General features: G+C 36.1%; 1 protein-coding gene across 4 annotated transcripts in view; it reads left to right on the top strand.

The window, feature by feature from the left end:
• The window catches only part of LOC144363364 (TNF receptor-associated factor 2-like), a 106942-nt gene that overhangs the window by 68978 nt on the left and 10980 nt on the right, over window positions 1-26984 (top strand). For all 4 annotated transcript variants that reach the window (XM_085492260.1, XM_085492262.1, XM_085492259.1 and 1 more), the window contains exons 4-8: window positions 15231-15309; window positions 19050-19148; window positions 20225-20395; window positions 24620-24694; window positions 26289-26375. In XM_085492260.1, the coding sequence (XP_085348386.1) occupies window positions 15231-15309; window positions 19050-19148; window positions 20225-20395; window positions 24620-24694; window positions 26289-26375 (511 nt within the window). The remainder of the gene's footprint in view (window positions 1-15230; window positions 15310-19049; window positions 19149-20224; window positions 20396-24619; window positions 24695-26288; window positions 26376-26984) is intronic.

Below are 26984 nucleotides of genomic sequence, written 5' to 3'. Positions count from 1 at the left end.
CAATTTATAACTTACCACAATGTCAGTAAGTATAAAAATTTTGTACTCGCCCTTTAACAAATAGGCCAAACATTAGAACAGTTAAAGGGGTCTACGTAAGATATCCACAGAACAATCTATGTATAGTTCTGAATACACAAATATGTGACAAACGCAATAGTAATACGATTTATGCTTCCCAATGTTTAAACACACAAACGCCGGAATGGCCGAAAATGTAAAACAGAAAACTGAGCGCGCGGTTCGCTGAATAGTGCGACGGAAAGGCCAAATATACGTCAGTCGCACAGACAATAAAAATGTCAAAACACACGATAAACGCTAAGTAGCCAGATTCATTGAACAATCAAGAGAAAATGACTATAAAAACAACAAGTTATTCATTGAATCCGGTACTCCCGAAACTCTTCACTAATAGTGTACTCTATAGGGCGGTAAATTCAAAGGACGATAAAATACACTATGTCGTAACAAAAATTAAAATTATACGCTACAATAAAAACAACTCATACGGGGAAATTACTAAGGAACCTTAGATTATAAAACATATGACATGCACTTATCGAAATGGGTCCAACTGAAGTTTTTTATGGACACAGTATACGAGACTCGCGTATCTTCAACGGCAGTTCTGTCGGTCCACAAACTTGATTTCTTGGTGCACAACAAACGATGCTTGAAACACTTCAAATGATCCAGAATTTCTGCCACATCCACGCTGAGTTTCTCTGCAGCTTGATTATTGACTTTCCGAGCACATAGACCGTCAAAAATGTAGAAATATTCAAAATGTTCCGGAGACTTCTTGTCGCACGTCAGCTCACAACATCCGCCATGACAACCGCTGCCTCCGTCTCGCTCTTAGGTAGGCTTGTACCAATTGCAAGCAGGCCGGGGACCAATCTAAAATCCCTGCAACTCTAAATATTTAAACCCTAACTACAAAATTTATGTCATCTAAAATTATAATAATACTATATAATAATACAACCTATGGGGCAAAAAAAAAAAAACGCGCTGACACAATAAAAAGTCATTAGCGGTGCGCAGCAAAACCTTCTACAAAAAACAACTGGTCATGCCCTACACGTGTTGAAATCATGACGTCACTCACATAGCAACTTTCCAACACCAACTTGTCAACAAAAGTCACGCCGTTCAGCCCATACTGCGTCAAAGTAGAATGCACTTATATATTTTAAAACACAAGAAAATTCCCTAACGAAATAGCATGATAACGAACATAAGAAATACTGCTTACTCCTAGGAATATACATACAAGACAAATATAATAACTCAAAAACTAGGTCACCAACATAAATTATGCAAATTATCCTTGACACCAGAAAAACTCTCAAAACAAAACGCGCTGGTTAACACAACTCAATGCTAGGCACTCTGACTAAATAATAGAAATAAGGGGCTCGTTCACAATACAAAATGAACTACTCTAGGTGATTTTAACCCAATCATGTGTGGCCTACCTACACTAATATCCTCCTTTGAGGACAACAAATTAACCCCATGGGGCTAATACCCATTGGCGCAACTCGACAGAAGTCATGGTTACACCAAGTATCTGATGATGTTCTAAAATTATTTCATACTTGACTGTGTGATAATTAATTACTTTAAATACTTGCAAATATGAAAATTGGGTTTTTAATTTTGACCACTGTTAATTAAGTACAGTCCATTTATAAGAGAGCTCTGAAATTTTCATAGAATAATTAGATATAGCTATGGTTTCTATACAGTTCAAAAAGTTCATTTTGATTAACATGCACCAAAAAAACTTTACTACATCCTCAAACATTTCCATGACATCCTTCCTCTCCAGCTTTTGTGTCCTCAAATACACATATATACAAACAGGGACTATGTCATTGACTTGGTTATTACTACCTTATACTAAAATATGTTTGGATATTCAGAGTAGTAAAAAATTACCACTTCTGGTTCGGTTAGACTTAAAAAATACACCACGAATATTCATTTTTGAGATATAATTTTTGGTATGTTGTGGTTCTTAGATATTTCAGCTTCGTCGTCCTGTACTTCGTTTGGTAATTTGAACTTCCCAGATTGCGTAAAAGACGGACAGTTTTGCGATTTTGACACGGAAAATGCCTTGGCTTAATTATTTGCTGAGGGACGACCATAAACACATAAACCTAAAAACGTTAGGTAATCAAACAAAAATGATGTTGTATTAATGTACAAAAAGTACGTTCAAGGTCTTTTTCATAGCATAAAAACTATTTGCTCCCTTGCTTATTGGCACACCCTCAAATAGACGGATTTCCATTCCCCTCAAAAGTTAACAATGGTTGAGCCCCCTATTTTACGCTACCACTCGAAACAGTCTTTTTTGCTTCACATGTTTATTTGCCTTCAATTACGTTTTGGTGGCTGTCACTGTCGTATTCTGAGTCTTGCCAATAGCGTTTTGGTTCAAAATCACGTAGCTATCACCGAGAAAATTCGAAAAATCTTTCAACTAACATACCAGAAGTCAAATTAGCATAACAATGGTTTTACCCTCGCTTACTAAAATTAAAATATGATTGGGGTCGCAATCACCGTAGCTATTGCCGCGGTAAGTCTCTCATCTCTTGGTTATTATTGTAATCCAAGTAATTCACGTCCAAAATTTTGGTTCCCTGGCGCCTCTAATAAATAAGCTATAATTATACTGCTGGGCTGAATCAATGATATATCACCCAAAAAATGGATGATTGTGCGAAAATTGTTTTTTTTGTTTGTTTTTTACCTTGATCTTTTTCGCTCTGAAAGCCATTCACGCCATTTTGGTTCCTCGGGCGCCTCTAATAAATACTAGTAACCTGTCTATGCGTTGGGCTGAATCATTCATATCACTTAATAAACATGGGAGAATGGGCGAACATTCGAAACGTTCGTCGTGATATTGCATTACATTGCGTTTTTGTCGTGCCATAAATTTTGTTTCAAAGACTGCAGTCGCACAGAGATAACCACAACGGTGAAAACTTTGTCGTGAAATTCACGTGCAGTAAGTAAATTTGTTTTTGACCTTTGTCACCTACTCCCACATCAGAGTGAATTACAGCACTAATATTTGTTCCCCAGGGAATCTTCGCTGGTATTTTCGCTCGTAAACACAAGTGCCATAAGACTTGATTTTCAAGGACGCAGGTCGTTTGGATCCAACGATTTCTCTTGTTTCAAGTTCGTTGTATGCCTAGAAACATGGCAACATTGTTATTTTGGTGAATATATAGAGCATGTCCTAGTCAAATAAAGGATTTTGATATGCCAATCGAACAACTCCGTACTTGAACGTCTCCAGTATATAAAGTCCTCTACTCTCCGAAATTTGACAATGGCACTAGCCCAAAATGGAATTCCCTTTTAACGCGTCTTTAATGTAATTGATGATGTTCACGTTGCGGTACATGAAAACACACTCTCAAACTTGACAACATTCACTCTCAGACAACTAAGCAAATGGATGGAAATATCAGTTAAATCAATCATCAAGACCTGATGGCCGGAATAGCTGTATTCTTCATTTCTATGCAATTGTGATTCTCAATTTCTATGTGTAAAATATTGCTGGTATGAATGGTGACGGCTGGCAGACCGTTTTGATTCTGCAGCTTTTTTTTTTATACTCTTCTGATGTTTTCTCGGTCAAATTTTACACTGATAAGTATTATTACTATTAAGTACCCGTAAGTAAACGATCCGGGGCATAGTCAACATGGGACTCCGGATAACAGGACCTGAAGGTAGTATCAACATAAAGCATTAATGAACGAAATTTACATTTACAATATTATGTTTCCGAATAATCCGATATTTATGCTCGAAACTGCCAAGTACAAAGTGTAGTCGAGTCAGTAAGCAATAGACACTGTGGACCCTATGGTATACATGAACATGTTACTACAAAATAAATGTCAGTGAATAATTTTTTTTTTTTTTAGGGACAAGTGACAATTCATTTTTTTAAATCTCATTTATTAGGATTTCCACATGAAGTTACATGTTATCATTATAGCAAGAAAAAAATAATAATTTCTTTTGTCCAGGTTGTATAATGGATTCTATAATTTATATATCATGGGGATTTTTGTAAAGTGTCCCGTTATGTATTACCGGTAAAATATACACACTATTAAAATGATAAAAACCTCAAATGCAATCGTAGTACACATACAGAGTAAACAAAACTATCAAGATTGATTTTGGATTAGTTAAAATTTTGCCAACATGATGTGACATTATATATAATTGGTGGTGGTGTTGGGATCCAAACAAAATACACGACATATAAGGGTTTGTGACTTACCTTTGTGAGTCAGGTGGCTGTCACCCTTTGTATCTTGGTAATTGATGGACAGTAAGTGTTAAGTTGTCTCCTCCTCCAGCCCTTTTATGGCCAATTAAATACAAGATGCAACGAAACAGTAGTTCTTTTAATTTTAGTTACTGGGATGTAACTTTTACTTACTTCTGTTACTCACCAGTTATCGTATACCAATTTTATAACTTACAAAATATTTGTAGACTATTGTCGAGTAATACGAGGAGGTGCACTAGAAACTAACTAGGATATATACATCCCAGTTAACGTATACCAATTTTTTACTACCTTATACTAAAAAATGAAGTTACACAGATGGGGGAAATGTCTCATGGCATGGAAAAATAATGCTTTCTTTTATTTTTGTAAATAACACTTAACGCGAAAGGCTTTTTGACTCCCATGTGCGAAGCACAAAATGGGAGTCTTTGCAGTTAGTGTGTCTGTATGTGTGTATGTGTGTATGTATGTGTGTGTGTATGTGTGTATGTGTGTCCGACTGTTCCACTACTATCTCATTTTGGTAAAAATCCATGCTCGTTAATTACCTAATTTGCATGATAATTAGCTAATTTTTAGCTGTTCTGTGACTGTTCCACTGATATCTAAAGAACCACTCATTGGATTTTGATGAAACTTGGTACATAGATGCTCTGAACATATGCGCAGATTTGATTAATTTTTGGTAAAAATCCGTGCATATTAATTACCTAATTTGCATGATAATTAGCTATTTTTAGTGGTTCCATGACTGTTCCACTGATATCTAAAGAACCACTCATTGGATTTTGATGAAACTTGGTACATAGATGCTCTGAACTAATGCTAGGTTTTGATTAGTTTTTGGTAATAATCCGTGAATACTAATTACCTAATTTGCATAATGATTAGTCAATTTTCAATTTTTCCACTGATATCTGAAGTACTAATCATCACATTTCAATGAAACTTGGTACATAGATGTCATACGACACTGCACAGACCTGATAGTTTTTATGGTAATACAGTGGCCTCTCGCTAAGTCGCGCCTCGGTAAGTCGCGATTCGGCTAAGTCGCGGGTACTTGGATGGCTCCCAAAATTTCTATTGTTGTTTTGACGCTGTCAGAACTTTTCCCGAAAAACTGAGAGAAATTATCTATGAAGGTGGTTATTTTGACGAACATGTTTATAATTGCGATGAAACTGGTTTATTTTGGAAGCTGTTACCGTAGAAGTCGCAAGCAACAGCAAGCGGCCCACATAATATCAGACACAAACAAAATAATCAACGCAATGTTTACAGCAAACATAATCATGATTTTATTCGAATACTGCCTGACACATGATGATACATCAATTAACTAAACCGAGGGTTTATATGTGCTTTTTATATGTTTTTCAATGCACGACCTCCCTCTTTCACGACGTCCCTCGGTAAGTCGCGGCCCTCGATAAGTCACGGTTTTTGCTTGGATCCCAACACCCGCGACTTAGCGAGGGGCCACTGTATCAGTACATATTAATTACCTAATTTGCATAATTAATTAATTTTCAGCATTTGATATAAGTAGTTAGCATTACATTTCAATGAAACTTGGTACTTACATACTCAAGGACTATGCAGAGATTGATTGTTTTCGATAAATATTTGTGCATATTGATCACCTAATTTGCATAATTAGTTAATTTTCAGCTTTTCCACGGGTATCTCAAGTACTAATCATCGCATTTCAATGAAACTTGGTACATAGATCCTTTAGGACTATGCAGAGACCTGATTAGTTTTAGGGTAAATAATTGTGCATATTAATTACCTAATTTGCATAATTAATTTTCAGCTTTTCTACTGATATCTAAAGTACTAATCATCACATTTCAATGAATCTAGAATTATGCAGACCCAATTAGTTTCCGGTAAATATTTGTGCATATTAATCACCTAATTTGCATAATTAACCAACTTTCACACTGATATCTCGGGTACTATACATCACATATCAATGAATGTACATGGATGCTGTAGGACAATAGACAGACCTGAATAATTGTGGGTTAAAATCTGTACATATTAATTACCTAATTTGCATAATTAACCAATTTTAAGCTTTCACACTGATATCTAAAGTACCGTAAAAACTCCAAAATTTCGACCGGTTTTAAATAATTGGTGTTAGAAATGTGACGTGTTTTTAGAGTCAAAATTAAGGTGCATTTTCGGACGGTCGAATTTTTCAGAATAGAAATCAGCAAATGAAAAAATGGGGATGATAGACAGTGTGCTTCATTAGTTTTTAAAAAATGCAATTTCCGTCAATTGACGTAAACTTCCTCATGTTTCACGGTAAAAGCAAAGGTCGTGGCCGAGTTGTAACTCAAAATCTAAACAAAGTCATCAATCAGTGAGTATTATGACAAGCAAAACAAAACATCAAGATGCGAAGAAGAGGTCAGCACAAAACTAATAGGTCAAAAGACAAAGCTGTCTCGCACTACCTAGGAAAACTTGCGAATGTTCGAAGTACAGGTACCCATTGGACAAAAGATACATGGAAGTTTAGCAAACTATCTCCCCGACCCAGTGCAATGTATCCGGTTAGAATCAAAGCTCACGTGTCCCTTATTTGAGGGACCAAATTCTGCCGTAAATTCGCCCTTGGATTACAAAATAAAATGGGATTTAAGAAAATAAAATGGGACTTTTAAGGTGTATTTTGGCGTCATTTTTCGGACATTTCAATCAATCCTGCCGGCTAAAATAGAGTAAGTTTTACCGTAGTCATTGACGTCTGTCTATTCAAGAGTACACGTGTATGATTTTTATCGTGACTAGCGTGAGCGGGTAAGCTTCCTTTCGAGAATGAGCTGTTATCACTGTGAACAATGTTAAATTATTCTTCAGATGACCAGTTTATTTTTTAAAAACAACTAATTTTTTTATTTAAAAAAAATCATGCCGTTTTCGCATCAAAATCCAAGCCAAAATATCGTACTACAACATCAATCTCTTCCGCATTGCGTTCAATAACATTAACATATTTAAATAAGCTATGGTAATTTGAACACGTTGGCATCATCCAGCTTTTTGATTGGTTAATTAGCGATTTGACCTAAGAGAACATGGCGGATATCCTACAGCATCAAACGTTTATACGAGACCGGAATCATTCGCTTACGATGAAACTAAGTTGACTTTTATTTGTATTTCATAACCATTCAACAAATTTATTTTGTGTACATTATTATAATCACTACTGAGTACAGTAATAATCAACAATTCAGAAACGCAGCATGCCGAGATTTTTGTGTTCGTTTTTATTTGAAACTTCGTTTATTTAGAATATATTTTCGTTACCAATAAAATAAAAATCTCTCAGTCAATCAGAAACCCGGATTCATGCCTTCGGGGAAGGTCCCGTTTGAACGCTCACATCGTTTTTTTTTTCGTTTGGGGGAAAACTAAAACTGGTCGCAATTTTCGAATAAGAATGAGTCGGCAATTTTTAGTGGAGTCGAAAATTTGGAGGTAAATAAAATACCGAAACCCGGCAAATAAATAGGCGATCGAATTTTTAGGGGGGTCGAAATTTTGGAGTTTTCACGGTACTAATTATTCCATTTCAATGAAACTTAGTACAAAGATGCTCTAGGACAATGTACAAACCTAATTAGTTTGGGGTAAAAATCTGTTCATATTAATTCCCTAATAAGCATAATAATTCATAATTTTTTGGTTCTAATCACATTTCAATTAAACTTGGAGACATAGATTTGCTGTTACATTGCGCAGACCTCATTAGTTTTACACTCAAATCTGGTCATATTAATTTTCTGATTTGCATAATTAGTTTTCAGCCAAGTAATTTCGAATTATATTTAATGTGTCTCCAATACTCTCAGCACATGGGAGTTCTTTCTAAGCTTTCTTTGATTCTTATTAGTATGTATCATTTATGCATATAATTACATATCTCTTATACTTTGTGTCATTTTAATTATACATGGTATTCCCAGATGAACGACAGTTGTTAATAACACATACAACATTAGATTCTCAACTCCGATGAAAAGTTTCTGCCGCTCACCGTGAAAGCCACTCATCACGAAGCTACTAGTCCTATTAATATTATATGTTCAAAAAGTGAGACTTTCATTTCACAGTCAAGAATGGGTGTTCTCATTAGGTGAATTTTTTTATAACTTCTTTTTTTTTGTCTGTAAGCCTGCAACATTGTATTCCATGATCATGGATTTGTTGAACATCTTTTAATGAGTTATAAATAATTGATGTATCTAACATAAATACTGTACTTGACCGCAATAGCGTCCCCCACTTTTGCGCAATTTTTTACTCTCGTGTGCGAAGCACACAATGGGAGTCTTTGCAGTTAGTGTGTCTGTATGTATGTGTGTGTTGTTCCACTGATATCTCAAGAACCATACATTGATTTTTGATGAAACTTGGTGCATAGATGCTCAGAGCCAATGCACAGATTTGATTAGGTTTTGGTAAAAATCCATGCATATTAATTATCAATTTGCATGATAATTAGCTGATTTTTAGCTGTTCCATGATTGTTCCACTGATATCTAAAGAACCACTCATTGGATTTTGATGAAACTTGACACATAGATGCTACAAACTAATGCACAGATTTGATTAGTTTTGGGTAAAAATCTGTGCAATATTAATTACCTAATTTGCATAATGATTAATCAATTTTCGGCTTCTCTACTGATATCTCAAGTACTAATCATCACATTTCAATAAAACTTGGCACATAGATGTCAAAGGACACTGCACAAACCTGATAGTTTTTAGGGTAATATCAGTACTTATTAATTACCTAATTTGCATAATTAATTAATTTTCAGCTTTTGATATTTCAAGTAGGAATCATCACATTTCAATGAAACTTGGTACATAGATGTCATAGGACACTACACAGACCTGATAGTTTTTAGGGTAATATCAGTACATATTAATTACCTAATTTGCATAATTAATTAATTAATTTTCAGCTTTTGATATTTCAAGTAGTAATCATCACATTTCAATGAAACTTGGTACATACATTGTATATGTAGTTACTTAAGGACTGTGCAGACCACTGATTAGTTTTTGGGTAAATATTTGGGCATATTAATTACCTTATTTACATAATTAGTTGATTTTAAGCTTTTTGCCTGATATCTCGGGTACTAATCATCATATTTCAATAAGACTTGCTACATAGATCTTCTAGGACTATGCATAGACCTGATTAGTTTTAGGGTAAATAATTGTGGATATTAATTACCTAATTTGCATAATTTTTTCCATGAATGTTCCACTGATATATAAAAAACCACGAATTGGATTTTAATGAAACTTTTAAAGATTACTCATCACATTTCAATGAATCTAGAACTTATGCAGAGATCTTATTAGTTTTTGGGAAATATTTATGCTTATTAATCCCCTAATTAACATAATTAATTAACACTGATATCTCAATTACTGATGATAACATTTGAATAAAATTTGGTACATAAATGCTCTAGGACACTAGACTGATTAATTTTGGGTTAAAATTTGTTCATATTAATTCTCTAATTAGCATATTCATATTAGTTACCTGATTTACATAATTAGTTTTCAGCTTTTCCATCAATATCTCAGGTACAAGTAATTTTTAATTAATTTTTAATGTGTCTTCAATACTCTCAGCACACGGGAGTTCTTTCTAAGCTTTCTTTGATTTTATTCGGGGTCACATTCGGCAAAGCGCCGACTTCTTCAAAATGCCACTAATTTAAAACTTGTTCTTTGATCATTGCTTAAGGAATACTGGTAATCGTTTTTATATGATACAGCATGGATATCGACTGGCGTGAATATGTTGTGAATGCGTAAACTACACTGCATTTCGTTATCAGAAAGTCTTCGGGAATTGCGTTGGTACAACACAGCATTCTGATATTCTGATTGGTTGATAACAGACTTGATCCATTAGGTCAAAGGATGTTGCTGCAGGTCAAATCATGCAAATACATTATGGCGGAAAGGGCTTTTCAAATCAGTTTGCATAATGAAGATTTTGACTTTGACTGTGTTCCAACAGACTCTAATAATTGTAATCTCGTAAATTCGGGTGGTACGTAATTAATATTGTAATAAAATGTGCATATTTTTTGTGAACATTTCTGTTTCTTTGTAAAAGTCAATGACGACGTAAATAATTTCATTTCCCTCAATGATGTAATATCCCCCTCAATCTGTGAATTAAAATTGTCAATTGCACTCTTTTCTGAAGGGGGGTGCTCGGGTAAGCGCCCACCCCTAAATAAATCATGATTTTGCGTTGAGGACCCTGAGTGCTATCGCGGTCAAGTACGGTAAATGTAATTGACAATTCCCAGATCAAGGTAAATCATGCAAATTGCATACTCGGTGAACCATGTTGAAAGACCTTTTTCATAAATTTGCAGTATATTCCAAATATGTCTATGAATAAGCTGCCAGAACCAATGAGTGAGTTTGCACACATTTATTCTGGTCATTTATTTGTGGACTTTGTTTAAACATACTGCAAATACAATGTATTAAAGCCTTAATAAAGTCTAATATTTAATCCAAGGTTTGTTCAGCACATTACAAAATGTACGTACCTGGAAGTATAGCGCTGTCTGATTAACGGTTACTAGAACGTGTAGAACAGTGTCTGCAGGAACTTCATGAAGTCTGCATAAACAAGTGTTTACAAAGGTAGGTTTCATTGAAATGTTTGGATGGGGGTGTAAATCTGGTGACATGTGGCAATGTGAATGTTATGTTGATCGTCAATTTTATATTCATGTGAAAAGCCAGATTATATTTAAAAATAAATGTACGTCTTGTTGTCATGATTAATTCTTGAGGTCTAGTTTTCAAGTAAATTGCTTTCTGGTCTGTCATTTTTGTTGCATATGTCACAATTCCCAAAACATCTACAACTCTGGAAAAGAATGTCTGTTTGTTAATAGGTGATTTTCTGTACAATTGCGAGATCTCCTGAGATGCATGAAAGACGCGCGTCGAACGTCTACCGCTAAAATCGAATGATTTGATTTTGAACTTGAATTTCTTTATTTCGTAGCTCGCATTGACCGGCCGATCTTCGACAGAGGAATATTGCTTTCGAATACCCTCACTTAATCGAAATTGTCTATCATCAAATGTGTACACCACATTATCAAGCATGGAAATGCCCCCCAAAATACTTTAGCGTTTGTCAAATCCCACGTGATGTTTGACGCCACTACGACGCTATGACCTTTGTTTGTCCTGTTTTTACGTTCGATTTCACGCATAACGCGTGATTCTCGCAGTGAGGGGAAAATGGTCTATTGATTATAGATATAGTTATACTCGAATTCTTTGGCCATCCCATAGCGCAGTGATTTTATAGAATAGTATACAGCTTTAGCCTTGTTTATGGTAAAACAAATTGTGCCGTGTTTATCAACGCGCACTACTGACACTAAGCAATATCATATGTGAATACCGGGCCTGAAAATATAATGTGTTGTAAGATGTTTTTATATGTATTTTCTACGTCATGCCTCATGTACCCACATGTGTTGTCTGATTATACTTATTTTTAACTATCAACTTTTTTTTTTTTACAGGCAGCATGGGTAAACTGCTTCAATTTTGTGAGAGGCAAATTTTTGTGAATTATACAAGTTTGTGAAAATACAAGAATTTTATTTGTAGCAGTGAAAATTAAATGATTTACAGTATTTTATATCCCTTTAATATCGATTGAAGTTCAGTAAATGACTGTACTAAGAAGACTTCAAACAATTAATGTTACTACTCCATTGAAGGTCAATCCTTATCGATAATGGCTTCCTTGCTCTGAAAACATAGCTTTGTATTTACAACTGTTTATTATCAAATGCTGCTGTATGTACAGTGAATACATTTCAAATAATAAACCATAATTTGTTACTAAGAAATGGTTTTGTACAACATGAGATGATTTTGTTGCTTTGTGGTGATATTGAAACAAACCCAGGTTTTGTACATGTACATATATTCCTGAAAACAAAATTCTGTTCTAGGAATTGAATTCTGTATTATACAGGTCATTTACTGTAGTCAATAACATTGACAACATTAATGTGGTGGTGGTGGTGGTGGTGGTGGTGGTTTTTGTTTTTGTGTGTTTATTTCCATAATATTTGTGCATATTTGGACCATTGTTTCATATGAACTTGCTGACATACATTTGCTTGTGATTAACTCAGATTTATTTATTTATAAACATATTGTGCACTGTGATGAAATCTTGTCCCATGGATTCTTTCTATCCTTTTTCTCAGGAAATCAGTATGTGTAAACAGTAGTGTACTGTTTTCAAAGAGGTGGAGCGCGAATTTGGCTTTTGTTGTTTAAAGTGCATCATTTTATCCTACATTATCAGTTCTGGATAAATTAATAAATTTAATTAAATGCACTAATTTATAATTATCATCGGTATGATGGTTAAAATCTATCCTTTGTAAGATTATACTAGATCTGAAATTTGGTTTCTACTTCGTGGGGCATATATAAGATTTTGTGGTTTTTTTTAATGTGTGAACTAGTATATGTAATTTTTACAATAACTAATTTATAGTCCCCGTTTCAGGTTTTCAGTTTTCAGGTTGATGAATAAGTCTGCCAAAATATGCATGTAATTTTTTTTCCAGGATCTGAAAATCCTAAGTGGGTCTTTTTCATGATTTTCATCCAAAATTACCTCTCCCAACACCACTGAGAGAACAACTGAGCATGCTCAGAATAAATAATTAGCTTAGATTGTAATGCTAGGGTTTTTAGTGATGTCATGACCTTGATCTGAATTAGTGACAGATGGATCAGGGGTGTCAGCGCTACATTTTGAGGGAAATTACATTGGTGATACTGAAACAAACCCAGGTCCTGAATTAACAAAGAAGTCAAGTTGTTATTAAAGGTACATCAAGGTTTACTCAGATTTATGAATGCAGTTTCTTGAGCATGTATACATGTATGAGACATAGTTTGGTTTCACTTGTGTACACTGAGATTTTGGACTCGGGTCAATGAAAGTTTTCAGTTATCAGATTAAGGGAAATCACTTTATGACAAGTTGTACCCACATAGAGTACATATTAATTCAACTGTTTGCAGAATATGTTCCATGTATACTACTCAAAACAATTTAAGGAACATCAAATACATTTGGACCATGTTAAACGATGTCATGTAACCCCAATATTGCCACAATGGCAGTTTTTAATTTGCCACACGTGTCTAAATTCTTTCTTAACCCAGTAGATGAGAATAGGTGCACCCTCCTTTCACAGTTACGTATTCTTTCAGGTGAAAAGATGAAACATTGCTCATCACACACCTGCTCTAATTCTTATGCTTCGAAGAATGTTGAGTTTTCTGTACATAATGCATCCTTGTGATAACATCTGCCAATTATGGTAATCAGAATACACTCACTAATGGCGTTGTCGCAGCTTTTGCAAGCATGCTTCCACGTCAACATTTAACAATTGAAGAGAGAGCCAGGGCCATAGGCTGGTTGAATGAGGATGTTTCCTCGCGAGAACCTGCAAGAAGACTTAATGTGAGCCCATCTGTTATTCACAGATTATCTCAGCGCTTCAGAGAAACCCATACAGTACATGGCAGACCCAGGTCAGGTCGTCCACGTGTCACAACTTCTGCTGAGGGCCGCTACCTCCTTATCTCAGCCCTTCGTAACCGAACCATAACTGCCAATTCCCTACGTAGGACCCTCAGAGCAGCAACGTGAGTGACCAGACTGTGCGGAACCGTCTGAGAGCCAGAAATGTCAGGCCTAGGTGCCAGGCTGTTAGGCCGGTCCTTCTCGCACACCACAGAACTGCTAGTTTAGACTGGGCTCGACAGCACATTCGTTGGACACTTCGGCAGTGGTCTTCTGTCGTCTTCACAGATGAGTCAAGATTCACTTTGCAGACAATGATGGTCGTACTCTTTTCTATAGACGCCCCGGTGAACGCTTCACTGATGCCACCATCAGACAGCACAATCAGTTTGGTAGTGGCAGCATCATGGTACAAATGTATGGGGTGGCTTCAGCTACCACCAAAGGACCCCTCTCCATGTTATTGATGGCAACTTAACTGGATTACGTTACAGAGATGAGATCCTGCAACCTTATCTACAGAGGATAAGAGCTGCGGCAGTCCTACAGGATGGTAGTGCACATGTTGTCACAGATTTTCTATGCCAACACAACATCAACAGAATGGATTGGCCTGCTTATTCACCTGGCATGGCACCAATTGAACACTTGGTCTTCGTGTTATTGGGAATCATCCTCCACCAGTGGATCGTCATCATCTAGCTCAATGACTGATCCAGGAGTGGCAAGCAATACCACAACGTTCACTGCAGAGATAAGTGACATCCATGACGCGATGCTGTGTTACATGTGTTACTGCAAGAGATGGTCACACCCATTATTGAAATGTTCCATGAACTGGGATTTTCATTTTCAACCCTTGTCTCTTTCAGAACGCATGTAACGGAATGTGTAATGATTACATGCAGTCATTATCATATGTTTCATTGTGCAGATGTTACACATCAATTATGTGACCAAATGGGTTCATCTGAAATAAGGATCTTGCTGTAACTGAGAATATTCAAGTGTTCCTTAAATTGTTTTGAGTAGCATATTATTTTAACACGAGTATTTTATAATTAAATGACGGGGACTGTGACATTCATGTCTTGTTTCAAAATACTTTTCTCCTTGTTGGAACATTTTTATTAAAACTTTTTTTCAGATTATAGAAAAATATACTATGTGGTGTAAAGTTATTAATTAATTTAATGGTTGTTTCCATAGTGGACCAGGACCTCATAGGTGCATAGAGTGTGGGGAAGAAAACAAGGATGACCCAGATACCATAATAACTGTGAACAATGTAAGTTTCGGAAACCTTGGTCTTTTAGAGGATCATTATAAAATAAATTATACACATGTCATATGTTATCTGATTGACTTTGTACTTCATGTATAATATTGCCATGTTAATGTGAGATTTCCAAGGTAATCATGGGATGTATTTATTGCCATGATTCATATGACAATGCCATAGTAGTGTGATATCGCTATGGTTATGTGATATTGCCCTGGTAGTGTGGTATCACTATGTGATATTACCCTGGTAGTGTGGTATCGCTATGGTTATGTGATATTGCCCTGGTAGTGTGGTATCACTATGTGATATTGCCCTGGTAGTTTATACCAGTATGTTTTATTGCCATATGGTAGTTATGTGATTTGTTTAGCCGTGGTAGACTAGTGATATTGCCATGGTTATATCTCAATGGTGGTTTTGCGATGTGTCATGGGATGTATTGCCATGGCAGTCGTGGGATGTGGCGCCATGGCAGTCGTGGGATGTATTTCCATGGCGGTCGTGGGATGTGTCGCCATGGCAGTTGTGGGATGCATTGCCGTGGCGGTTGTGGGATGTGTTGTTGTGGGTTGTGTTGCCGTGGCGGTTGTGTGATGTATTGCTGTGTTGGATGTGTGACGTGTCGGCCGTGCAACGTATTGCTGTGTCGGCCGTGCGACGTATTGCTGTGTCGGCCGTGCGACATATTGCTGTGTCGGCCGTGCGACGTATTGCTGTGTCGGTCGTGCGACGTATTGCTGTGTCGGCCGTGCGACGTATTGCTGTGTCTGCCGTGCGACGTATTGCTGTGTCTGCCGTGCGACGTATTGCTGTGTCTGCCGTGCGACGTATTGCTGTGTCTGCCGTGCGACGTATTGCTGTGTCTGCCGTGCGACGTATTGCTGTGTCGGCAGTGCGACGTATTGCTGTGTCGGTCGTGCGACGTATTGCTGTCGGCCGTGCGACGTATTGCTGTGTCGGCCGTGCGACGTATTGCTGTGTCGGCCGTGCAACGTATTGCTGTGTCGGTCGTGCGACGTATTGCTGTGTCGGCCGTGCGACGTATTGCTGTGTCTGCCGTGCGACGTATTGCTGTGTCTGCCGTGCGACGTATTGCTGTGTCTGCCGTGCGACGTATTGCTGTGTCTGTGTCGGTCGTGCGACGTATTGCTGTGTCTGCCGTGCGACGTATTGCTGTGTCTGCCGTGCGACGTATTGCTGTGTCTGCCGTGCGACGTATTGCTGTGTCGGTCGTGCGACGTATTGCTGTGTCGGTCGTGCGACGTATTGCTGTGTCGGTCGTGCGACGTATTGCTGTGTCGGTCGTGCGACGTATTGCTGTGTCTGCCGTGCGACGTATTGCTGTGTCTGCCGTGCGACGTATTGCTGTGTCGGTCGTGCGACGTATTGCTGTGTCTGCCGTGCGACGTATTGCTGTGTCTGCCGTGCGACGTATTGCTGTGTCTGCCGTGCAACGTATTGCTGTGTCTGCCGTGCGACGTATTGCTGTGTCTGCCGTGCAACGTATTGCTGTGTCTGTCGGACGGCCGGTCATGCATGCATTGTATTGCCGTGTCGGTCGTGCATTGTATTGCCGTGTCGGTCGTGCATTGTATTGCCGTGTCGGTCGTGCGTTGTATTGTTGTGTCGGTCGTGCGTTGTATTGCCGTGTCGGTCGTGCATTGTATTGCCGTGTCGGCCGTGTGTTGTATTGCCATGTCGGTTGTGTGCTTTATTGCCGTGTCGGTCGTGTGCTGTATTGCCGTGTCGTTCGTGCGCTGTATTGCCGTGTCGGTCGTGTGCTGTGTATTGCCGTGTCGGTCGTGCGCTGTGTATTGCCGTGTCGGTCGTGTGCTGTGTATTGCTGTGTCGGTCGTGCACTGTATTACCGTGTCGGTCATTTGATATACAAATGAAGCAATAATTGTGTTTATTGCATGAAAAATCATTGAACTGTCTTATTTTGACCATAGACTGTCATTTATATTTACAGTAAGCATATGTGCTTATAATAGTCTAAGAGTAAATTTGGTATTTAAAAAATAACTGCAGGGGTGGTTTTCCAGTGGCTATGATTTAATATTTATAAACATTTAATGAAATCATAATCATATATGATATTTTGGTCATATGACTTGTCATTATGAGCATCTGTTTGTTTTTTTGCCTCACCTATAAATTAGTTAATTTATGCAAATTATGTAATTAGTAAGCAAGAAATGTAACCCTAAACTGAACATATATATGGCTAATCCCAGAGCAATTATGTTTGAAGTTCCATCCATGTAATAAATGGTTGAGATACTGGTGGAACAACTAAATATTGTATAATTAATATGCAAATCAGTTCATCAGTATGCACGGATTTCAACCAAAAACTAATCAGGTCTGTGCATTATCATTATATATACCAAGTTTCATTGAAATCTGTTGAATGGCTGGAAATCGTGAATAGTAATTCTCTAATTTGAATAATAATTTAAAACATTGTCACAATAGATTTCAAGAGAACCATGTGTCTGATTTCATTGGGTGCATTGGGGTAAGTCATATACAGGATTACTTTAGAGTTGAATTATATATGTGCAGGAATGAAATTTTAATGAAACTTGATGCTCAGTTAATGCACTTTGATTAGTTTAGGGTTGAAATCCGTGCATAATGATTACCAGATCAGCATAAAATTGGCAATTTTCTGATATTTCAAGAAGTACTTTACAGATTTAAATGAAAATGTTGTACATAGGTAATCAGGGATCTCTATGTACATGATTTGTTTAGAGTTGAAATCTGTTCTTATTAATGATCTAATTTTCAAAATATAGCCAATTTGTAGCTGTTCCAAGATCTCATAACCGATTGACAGTTTTCTTGAAATGAATATAAATTGCGTAAACGAGGGGTGAACGCGAAAGTCATGTGACTGCGAAAACCCAACAGACTTGCCATCAGTGTAAGCGCCCTCACATTACCGGCCAGATTCGAGCTTGTAAATTTGCATATACGTCATACGGTGGGTGGAGCAGCCGAGCCACAGATCGTAACAATAAACCGGTTTCCGGGGTCTCAGTTGATATGTTAATTAGCCTGTCTTATGATTCGTTGAAACATATTAGACATGTCAATCATTACAAGCCCGAATCTGGTCGGTAATGTGAGGGCGCTTACACTGATGGTAAGTCTGTTGGGATTTTGCGGTCACATGACTTTCGTGTTCACCCCTCGTTTACGCAATTTATTTTTCAAGAATTTTTCATCGGCGTCGCAACAGACTGCAAGCAAGTCTATTATACACACTGTGAACCACACATGTACAAATTTGACCTGTTTGTTTTCTGTTTTAAGAACTTCAGTACTGGGGTTTAGATTGTTTTAAAAAAATGATATTGGCCAACAGGCATCTTGATAAAAAAAGCTATTTAATTCATTTTAAATATTTCCTTAATTCTATTTCATACTTCCAATACCCTCAGCACATAAGAGTTTTTTTTTACTGACATATAATTCCTGACATACTGTAAAATACTTTATTTTCGCTTGGAATTAATTTTTGCTATTTTTGCTGAAGGAATGATTCAGTGAAAATAAAATCAAGCGAATATACTTTTTCCTATATATTTAACATTCAAACTGTCAAAAATCAGTGAAAATAATTTACAGCTAAAATAAAGTATTCTACAGTATGTAGTTGACAATCTATCATTTTCGTTATTACATGTATCAAACTTTTTTCAATATAACCGATACAAGTTGTTATCATTCAGGTGTTTCCTGACAATGCCATAAAACGAGAACTTGGGCTTCTGAGTGTAATGTGTATCAATACAGGATGTCAGTGGAGTGGTATTTTCAAAGATTACGAGGTAAGGTATACATAGCATGAGAGCAATATAATTTGCTTACATCACCTGATAAAATAAAAGATCATTCATTCACAAATTATTTATGTCGAATCCTGGTATTTTTAGTCCCCTTTCTGATGTGTGTGTCTACTGTTCATCCATTTGTGCATGTGCATGTGTCTGTCTGTATCCAGCAGTATTTCACAAACAGAGTAGGTTCAAAATTCACACATACGTCAGACGTCATATCTGACATATGCAAATGCATTTGTTTCTTAATCTGATTCAATATTGCTGAATTGCAGCCATTTGAGGCCAAATATGCATCAAAATCAGATATTTTCGCCATTCCGAAACTGGATCTCAGCTGTGTGTGACTGATTTGATTTAAACATGGTACATGCATTAAAAGCAATGGGAACTTGGTGCACTTCACCTTATTTTTCAGATTGGCCGACTGGTGGACATTTTGTTTTAAAAAATGCCGTTCCAGATTCACATCTCCAACATGTCGTGCCTTGACTGATCAAGTTCAAACATCACACGTCCTAGACATAAGACACCATATTTGACAAACGCACATGCATTTTTGTCAACATTAACTCAAAATTGGCTGACTGGCTGTCATCTTGTTTAAACAAATGCATTTCCATAGAGCCATATCTTTTGCATTCCTGGACCAAGTTTACACTTCACACATTGTGTCATATATCTTGCACTTATAATACAAACAGGGACTATGTCATTATTTTGTGATTTAAAGATCATGTGCTATTCAATGGGTTAGTATTTACTGAATAATGCAATTATTTTGAGGGGTTAACCCATCACCTGGTGAAGGCCTCCACAGACATAAACTCTGGTGGGGGTGGGTGTGTTGGGGGTTTAGCATCTGTAAGCTGATGTGTTAATTAGCCTGAGCATTATTTTGACTGTCGTCATGTACAAATTACCTGCATTTTACCATCACTCTGATGCCAAGTTTCATTTCCAACATGTCTTTAACTTGTGGTGCAGATTTGGTTGGCATCACAGTGCATGTTGGGAGTTTCGTTTCTCTCATTGCATTAACTTGATCTATTGTCTTACTGCTATAGATACATGCTCCTTCATGTGAGTTTGAATTGATCAGTTGTATCAGACATGCCAGTGGATGCAGTGAAAAGATACTGAGAAGATCTTTGGCAGAACATCTGGAAGATTCTTGTCAGATGAGAGTTGTACATTGTCATTACTGTAATGAGGAAGTAGTGTGGAAACAATTGAAGGTAATCTGCATACATTTGGCAGTTATTTGAACAGGGCATCTGCGTCCTACCTTTTTAGCTCCGCTGTCGACTTTGTCGAGCGGAGCTTATCATATGAGTGATTGTCCGTCGTCGTCGTCATCCATCGTCGTTCGTGTCAATGTTTTACTTTTTTGACTTCTTCTTGAATGCTTTGATACTTGGTATATATGTACCTTGGGTAGACCTCTCTCAGATGTGTTCATTTCATTATGATATCTTGAATTCTCTAATATTGGTGAATATTTTTGGTAAAAAGTGATATTTTCGACTTCTTGTTAAAAACCACAATTCCGATTGCTTTGATATTACATATATAGGTACTACATGTGGACCTCTCTCAGATTTGTTCATTTTTACCTTGCCCGTATTATCAAAGATGGAAGGGAAAGGTATATTAAGGGAAACATTTTGTCCAGCGTTGTCGTTGTTGTTGTTGTTGTCGTCGTCGTTAATAATTGTTATTGTGTGCATAATAACTTTACTAATTCTATTCCAAACTTTATCAAACTTGGTCACCTTATTCATCAGTATAAAGTCTTCCCTGAGTTTGAACAACAGATGTCCTGTATGAAAATATCATGCAAAAATTGAGAAAATCTGATAAAATATTTTGACTGTTTCTACTTGACTGATCACTGGTGATACACATCAAAGGTCACTGATCTCAGTGTAAATATGCATTGTTGTATGTGTTCAATGAAGCAAATGATTTATCTTGTAATAATATCCTTGGTAATGTATCTCAGAATCCCATACTGGGTTTCAAAACCAACTCATGGAGAGATTGCACAGTCTGATACACATTTACAAACCTACCAATAAAATCTTTACAGAAAACAAGATGTCAGAAAATCAATATAAGCACTCCTATGAACTGGGTGCCTAACTTTGATCAAGATCTGAAGCTAATAGAAAATCTGTTTAGTTCAAAGTTATCAAATCAAAAACAATACATAAAAAATACATTAAAAGCAAAACATTTCATCCACATTTTAAAAAGAAAATTATTCTAAAATATATGTATTCTGTATTTGACAAACAGTTCATTTGACAAATGAAAACTCACAGGAATATGTTTCAGCTATTAGAACAGAATGATATAGTTTTCATAATACTGGTTTAAAAACGCGCTTCAAAGATTGCAGTGTTTGAAGATGTAGATTCTCAAGAGGCAACAGTACTGTTGACTTCTCCCTCCACTGGACACCAACTAGCATACAAAGCAGAGCTTGCAACATGATAGCTATTCATAAAGGGTGTTTTTTTTTTACTTTTCATATAATACAGTAGTCACACAATGAGGCAGTTCATATTTGTCTCAGTGAATCATTAATTTTTGACAGACACCTGTACAAAATACTTGGACTAAAGCCAGCTAAAATTTTCTGTTATCTTGCATGTTTTATGAATCTATTCACATCTACCGTTAAAGTCCTAATATAAACCGCATACGTAATAGTAACCGCACCCCCAATTCCGGCTTCGGGGTTAAAGAGTTCTTAACAAAAATTGAAAACTTGAAAAGTACCTATTACTAACCGCACCCCCAATTCAACAAGACCGTGACTGTCTTCATTGTTTCAACCAGCTGTTCCAAAACGGCATTGTTCCTAATCCTATTCTTTGTTTCGACAACATGCCTAAAAATATTCACACCTATTTATTGTTCAGCGGTGATAAGATGTCAGACAGGCAATGAAACTGCTTTTGTTCTGGCGGCGACCTCTGTCAATACTCTTTCTGAATACGTCTGTGTTTCGTAAGTTTTAGACAATGAGCTTTTATCACCGTAAAAGTGTTAAACTGAGCATTGAAGAATAATTTATCTTTCGAAAACAAATAATTTCTTGATTTAAAAAAAAAATCATGCCGTTTTCCCATGGAAATCAAAGGAAAAAGATCGCACTACATTATCGGTAAATCTCTTCCGTGTTGCGTTCACCATGAGGTCGCTGAACTGTCATTAACATATTTAAATGAGCTATGTAATTTAGACACGTGGGCACCATCCAGCATTTTGATTGGTTAATTAGCGACTTGACCTATCCGGTCAATAATACGTCACGTGAGCATTCAAAAGCATGGCGGATATCGTATCGGCTGTTTACATGTGACTGAAATCATTCGCTTACGGGGAAACTAAGTTGAATTTTACTTGCATTTTATAACAATTCAACGAATTTATTTTTCGTGTGTTATTGTAATCACTACTAAATAATAATCACCAATATCAACACTTCGAAAACAAGTAAGTTATTCACTTGAGACCAGCAGCATGGCCGGATCGAGCTACCGTTATGTGATCATTTGCTACTAAGCAGTGCATTCGTGTTTTTATTTGAAACTTCTGTTAGAATATACTTTTCGTTACCAAGAAAATTAAAAAAAATAAATGCATATTACATTAAAAATACTGAGTATTTTTTGTATCATGTAGAATTTTTTTTTTATTGTAATTTTTCAACATTTCGTAACGCCTATTTTAGAACCAAAATAAGGCCTTTCACTCTTCCCCGACGCCTATTCAAGAGATTGTACGGTGTATTGTTTGTTTTGTGCATGTGTTGTGGACAAAAAATGACCACGCCCATTTAGTGATTGCAATATGTACGTAATAGAAACCGCACCCCGAACTTGAGCTTTTGATCCCAATTTTTAAATTGATACATTGTAATATAAACCGCGGTTTATAATAGGACTTTAACGGTAAATGCAGCACTTCTTTTTTTCAATGAGACATTTGTTTTTATACTAAAATATCTGAATTACTTTGAAGAAAGCTGGAAATTATGTCCCTTAAAATAATTAAACAAATAAGGCACCAATGTTTTTGAAAGATATTTACATCTTTTAAGGACATTCGGTAGACTGATTCCCCACTGTTGGTTCAACCCCAAAACTTGTTTGTATTCAAAATTAATTATGACAATGCATATTTATATTGAAACAAACTATGATGAAGGGAATTATATTATATAACAAAGGGCAAGGTCACCAGAGTTCAACTATGTTGTAATGATATCTTTAATTCTCTAACTTTGGTGAATATTTTTGTCATTTTTAGTAAAAAGTGATATTTTCGACTTCTTGTTAAAAACCGCAAGTCTGATTGCTTTGATATTACATATATAAATACTACATGTGGACCGCTCTCAGATTTGTTCATTTGATGATTATATCTTCAATTGTCTAATTTTAATGAATATTTTTGTAATTTTTGGTAAAAAGTGATATTTTTGAATTCTTGTTGAAAACAAGTCCAATTGCTATACATACTATACAAATTGTTCATTTTCTAATGATATCTTCAGTTCTTTAATTGAAATGTGCATTGCTAACAGCGGAGCTATCTCAGCCGACAGGCTGCTTGTTTTGAAGAAAAAGTAAATTCCATATTAAAGCGACAATACCTGTAACTATAGGTCTTTTATTTTTCCAATTTGTAATAGCCATCACTGAAATAGGATTTAGCATTGAAAACATAGTATATACATGTATTCTATATACTGATGTTGTACATTTAATCACTTGCATGTGAAAAAGGATGGTCGTGAGGTTGCATGTGTCTAGATCTCCAGAGAATCCAGTTTTATCCAGTAAACCTCTGGGGGAAACGGCAAATTCGTCCCTTTCTATAGAGGCTAAGCCCCTTTCTTATGGTCTCCCACTGATAGTTTTGTGAGTCATTTTCTACATTCCCCATTACGTGACCGATTTCAACGCACTGGTGTCTAGTCTACCCTTAGTTTTCGCGTGACTTTAACCTTGTGTAGAGTTACTTTTGCTCATGCAATATTGTGTCTAAAACCATAATTTCACTAAGATTTGACCATCATTATGTAATTTTATATAAACAAAAAAATTTTCAATATCACAGCTATTTAATGATTTACTAGTATCAATACTACATTTTTTTTATCCAATCTGATACCATTATATATATATAAAAAGTGTTGTCACAGTAGAGGGAGTGAAGTGTTGTCACAGTGGAGGGAGTGAAGTGTTGTCACAGTGGAGGGAGTGAAGTGTTGTCACAGTGGAGGGAGTGAATATAAAGATATTAAGGAGAGGGATATGGCAAAGTGAACCTAATTCCCATTTGTTTCCATAATCTAAAATCATGACATGGCAATGATGCTTGAAATGCTATAACATTCTCTGTATTTGTATATTAAACATTATCTTTTTCTCATTTTTTGATAGTCTCATCATGCCCAATGTCCCAAGTTCTTGATTGTTTGCAAGTTCTGTGGAAAGCAGAATATTCCAAGAGAAAAGGTAATAAGTATACAGTCTTTAATTTATGAACAATGTCTTCTTTTTTTTATTATACATCTGTCACCGTATCGCCATAATTTTGCGGTATTGCACTGGGTATTTGCATCCTACCATATAAGGAAATGCAAATTTCAAATATAGAATGATTACGCACGTAAGCGTCCTCTAATAATAAAAACAAACATGGCTGCCACTAGGGTTTGTCTGGGCTCCACACAAAGAAATTCACTGATTCTGTTCTAAACTTTTTGGATTTCGACATTCCCATTGGGAGGAAAAGATGTATAATAATAGGGTTATTATGAGGATACCTCAAAGTATGCACTCAGACAGTACTCCATCGCATCAACCTCTGCTGCACGACAGTCGATACTCCTACTGTACTGTCATCGTGCATACTATGAGGTATCCTGGTAATAACCTCATATTATTTTATGGAAATTTCATAATTCTATCATAAATAGAATGTATTTAAAACAGTGGTCAAAATTAATAACCTACATTGTTGTGATGACTAAATTCCCATATTTGCTTGTATACTGTAAAAGAATTAATTATTCACTGGGTTTTAATTTTGCTTATTTCGCTGACTGGAAAATGCGCTAAATTAAAACCTAGTGAATATGTAAAATTCAGCATAGAACACATTATCTAAATGATAAAACTATGAATTTAAAACCCACTGAATATGCCTGAAATGGTAAATCAGCGAAATTTAAGCCCATTGAAAATTCGTCATTTTACAGTATTAAATAATTAATAAATCAAAGTATGAAATAATTTTAGAACATCTTTAGATGCTTACCAGTCATCTACATTTTACTGGACGTCAAAACATTGATAACTGAAAATGTCATGACCATGTAAATAATGAAGGCAGCAACTCCATTATTCATCTGTCAATATGCAAATTAGTGTATTAATTTGTTCTAATTCTGACATCAATCAAATGAGTACTACCCAGTGAGCACCCATCATATTCTTTCATTTTTTCCCCTGTGATTATAGATAAGTTGTATGAATTATATAAACATAACAGTCACAGAATTTTTTGTTAAATTTATTCATTCTGAAGACTACCTGAATGTAAAAAATAAAAAAATTTGGTGAAAACAGAGGAAAAAAAATAAGCAAAATCGATGTGACTGTTATGGTTCTTGCGTTTTATTCTACATTTTTCCAACAAAAAAAAATGTGGTATTTAATTTAATTTTTCTAAAGTACTCATTTGAAGACTCGGCTACCTGAATGTGAAAAATAAATTTTTTGGTGAAAACAGACATTTAATAAGAGAAAAAAAATAAGCAAAATCCATGGTTCTTGCATTTTATTCTACAAAAAAAAGTGTAGTATTCAATTTCATTTTTCCAAAGTACTCATTTGAATCTTTGGTAAAGGATTTATTTACCTAGCAGTCATGTGACCACATGGTTTTTTCTTCCAACATATAACATCAATTTTTTATTAGTGTGAATTATGAGCTTTCATTTTACAATTGTAATCCTCACACACCAATACTTTTTTTTTTTTTAAGTCTTCAATTTCCTCAGTGTGATTGAGTTCTTGCTGAGCTTTCTCTGTTTCTGTCTTGCAGATTCTGGAACACACTGACCCTGAAAGAGGTGACTGTGAAAGAAAGGTTGGTCCTTGTTTGTACCAGAAAGTTGGTTGCGAGGAACTGGTAAGGGTGCTCTCTGAATTTTTTTTTTGCATGTTAGGAAATTTGATACCATGCTTTTCTCACTTGGTGCCCATGGTGCTTGTTGCAAGGAAGAAGTTGTGTTTCGGGGGGGGGGGGGGGGCTTGGCCTTCTTCAGGGTTATCCAGGAGACAGTTTTTTGGTTGGGCTGTATGCCAGAATTTAGGGAGTGTTGTATCTATTTTGGAAAGGTAGAGTTGCACAGTTGGGTGCATTATTGATTTCAACAGCACTTTTACAAGATGGTGGTCGGAGGTGATGACAAAGAATAATAAATACTTGGATTAATATTTCAATAAATCATTGAATATTTTGATTGATATAAATGATGATAAAAACTTGCAGTTCTGTGAAAGAAAGGTTGGTCCTTGTTTGTATGTATAGAACTTGCTCCACCACTTTACAAAGTGTTGTCTGTATTTATAATACCAGTACATTCACAGTTGACTCTTCAACGTATATACATGGTGTGTATCGGTAACAAAAAATATTATTACCGTGATGTATCTCCTTCTAGATTATTTTTAGTAAACACATTTTTCATAAATCTATAATGAAACTACCAGTAACGTATGTTAGTAACAGAAAGCT

Source organism: Saccoglossus kowalevskii, chromosome 17 (genome assembly GCF_978046115.1).
Source record: "Saccoglossus kowalevskii chromosome 17, keSacKowa6.1, whole genome shotgun sequence".
Taxonomy (NCBI): domain Eukaryota; kingdom Metazoa; phylum Hemichordata; class Enteropneusta; family Harrimaniidae; genus Saccoglossus; species Saccoglossus kowalevskii.
The sequence above is the reverse complement of the archived record's forward strand: the minus strand, read 5'-3'. Positions and strand labels throughout refer to the sequence as shown.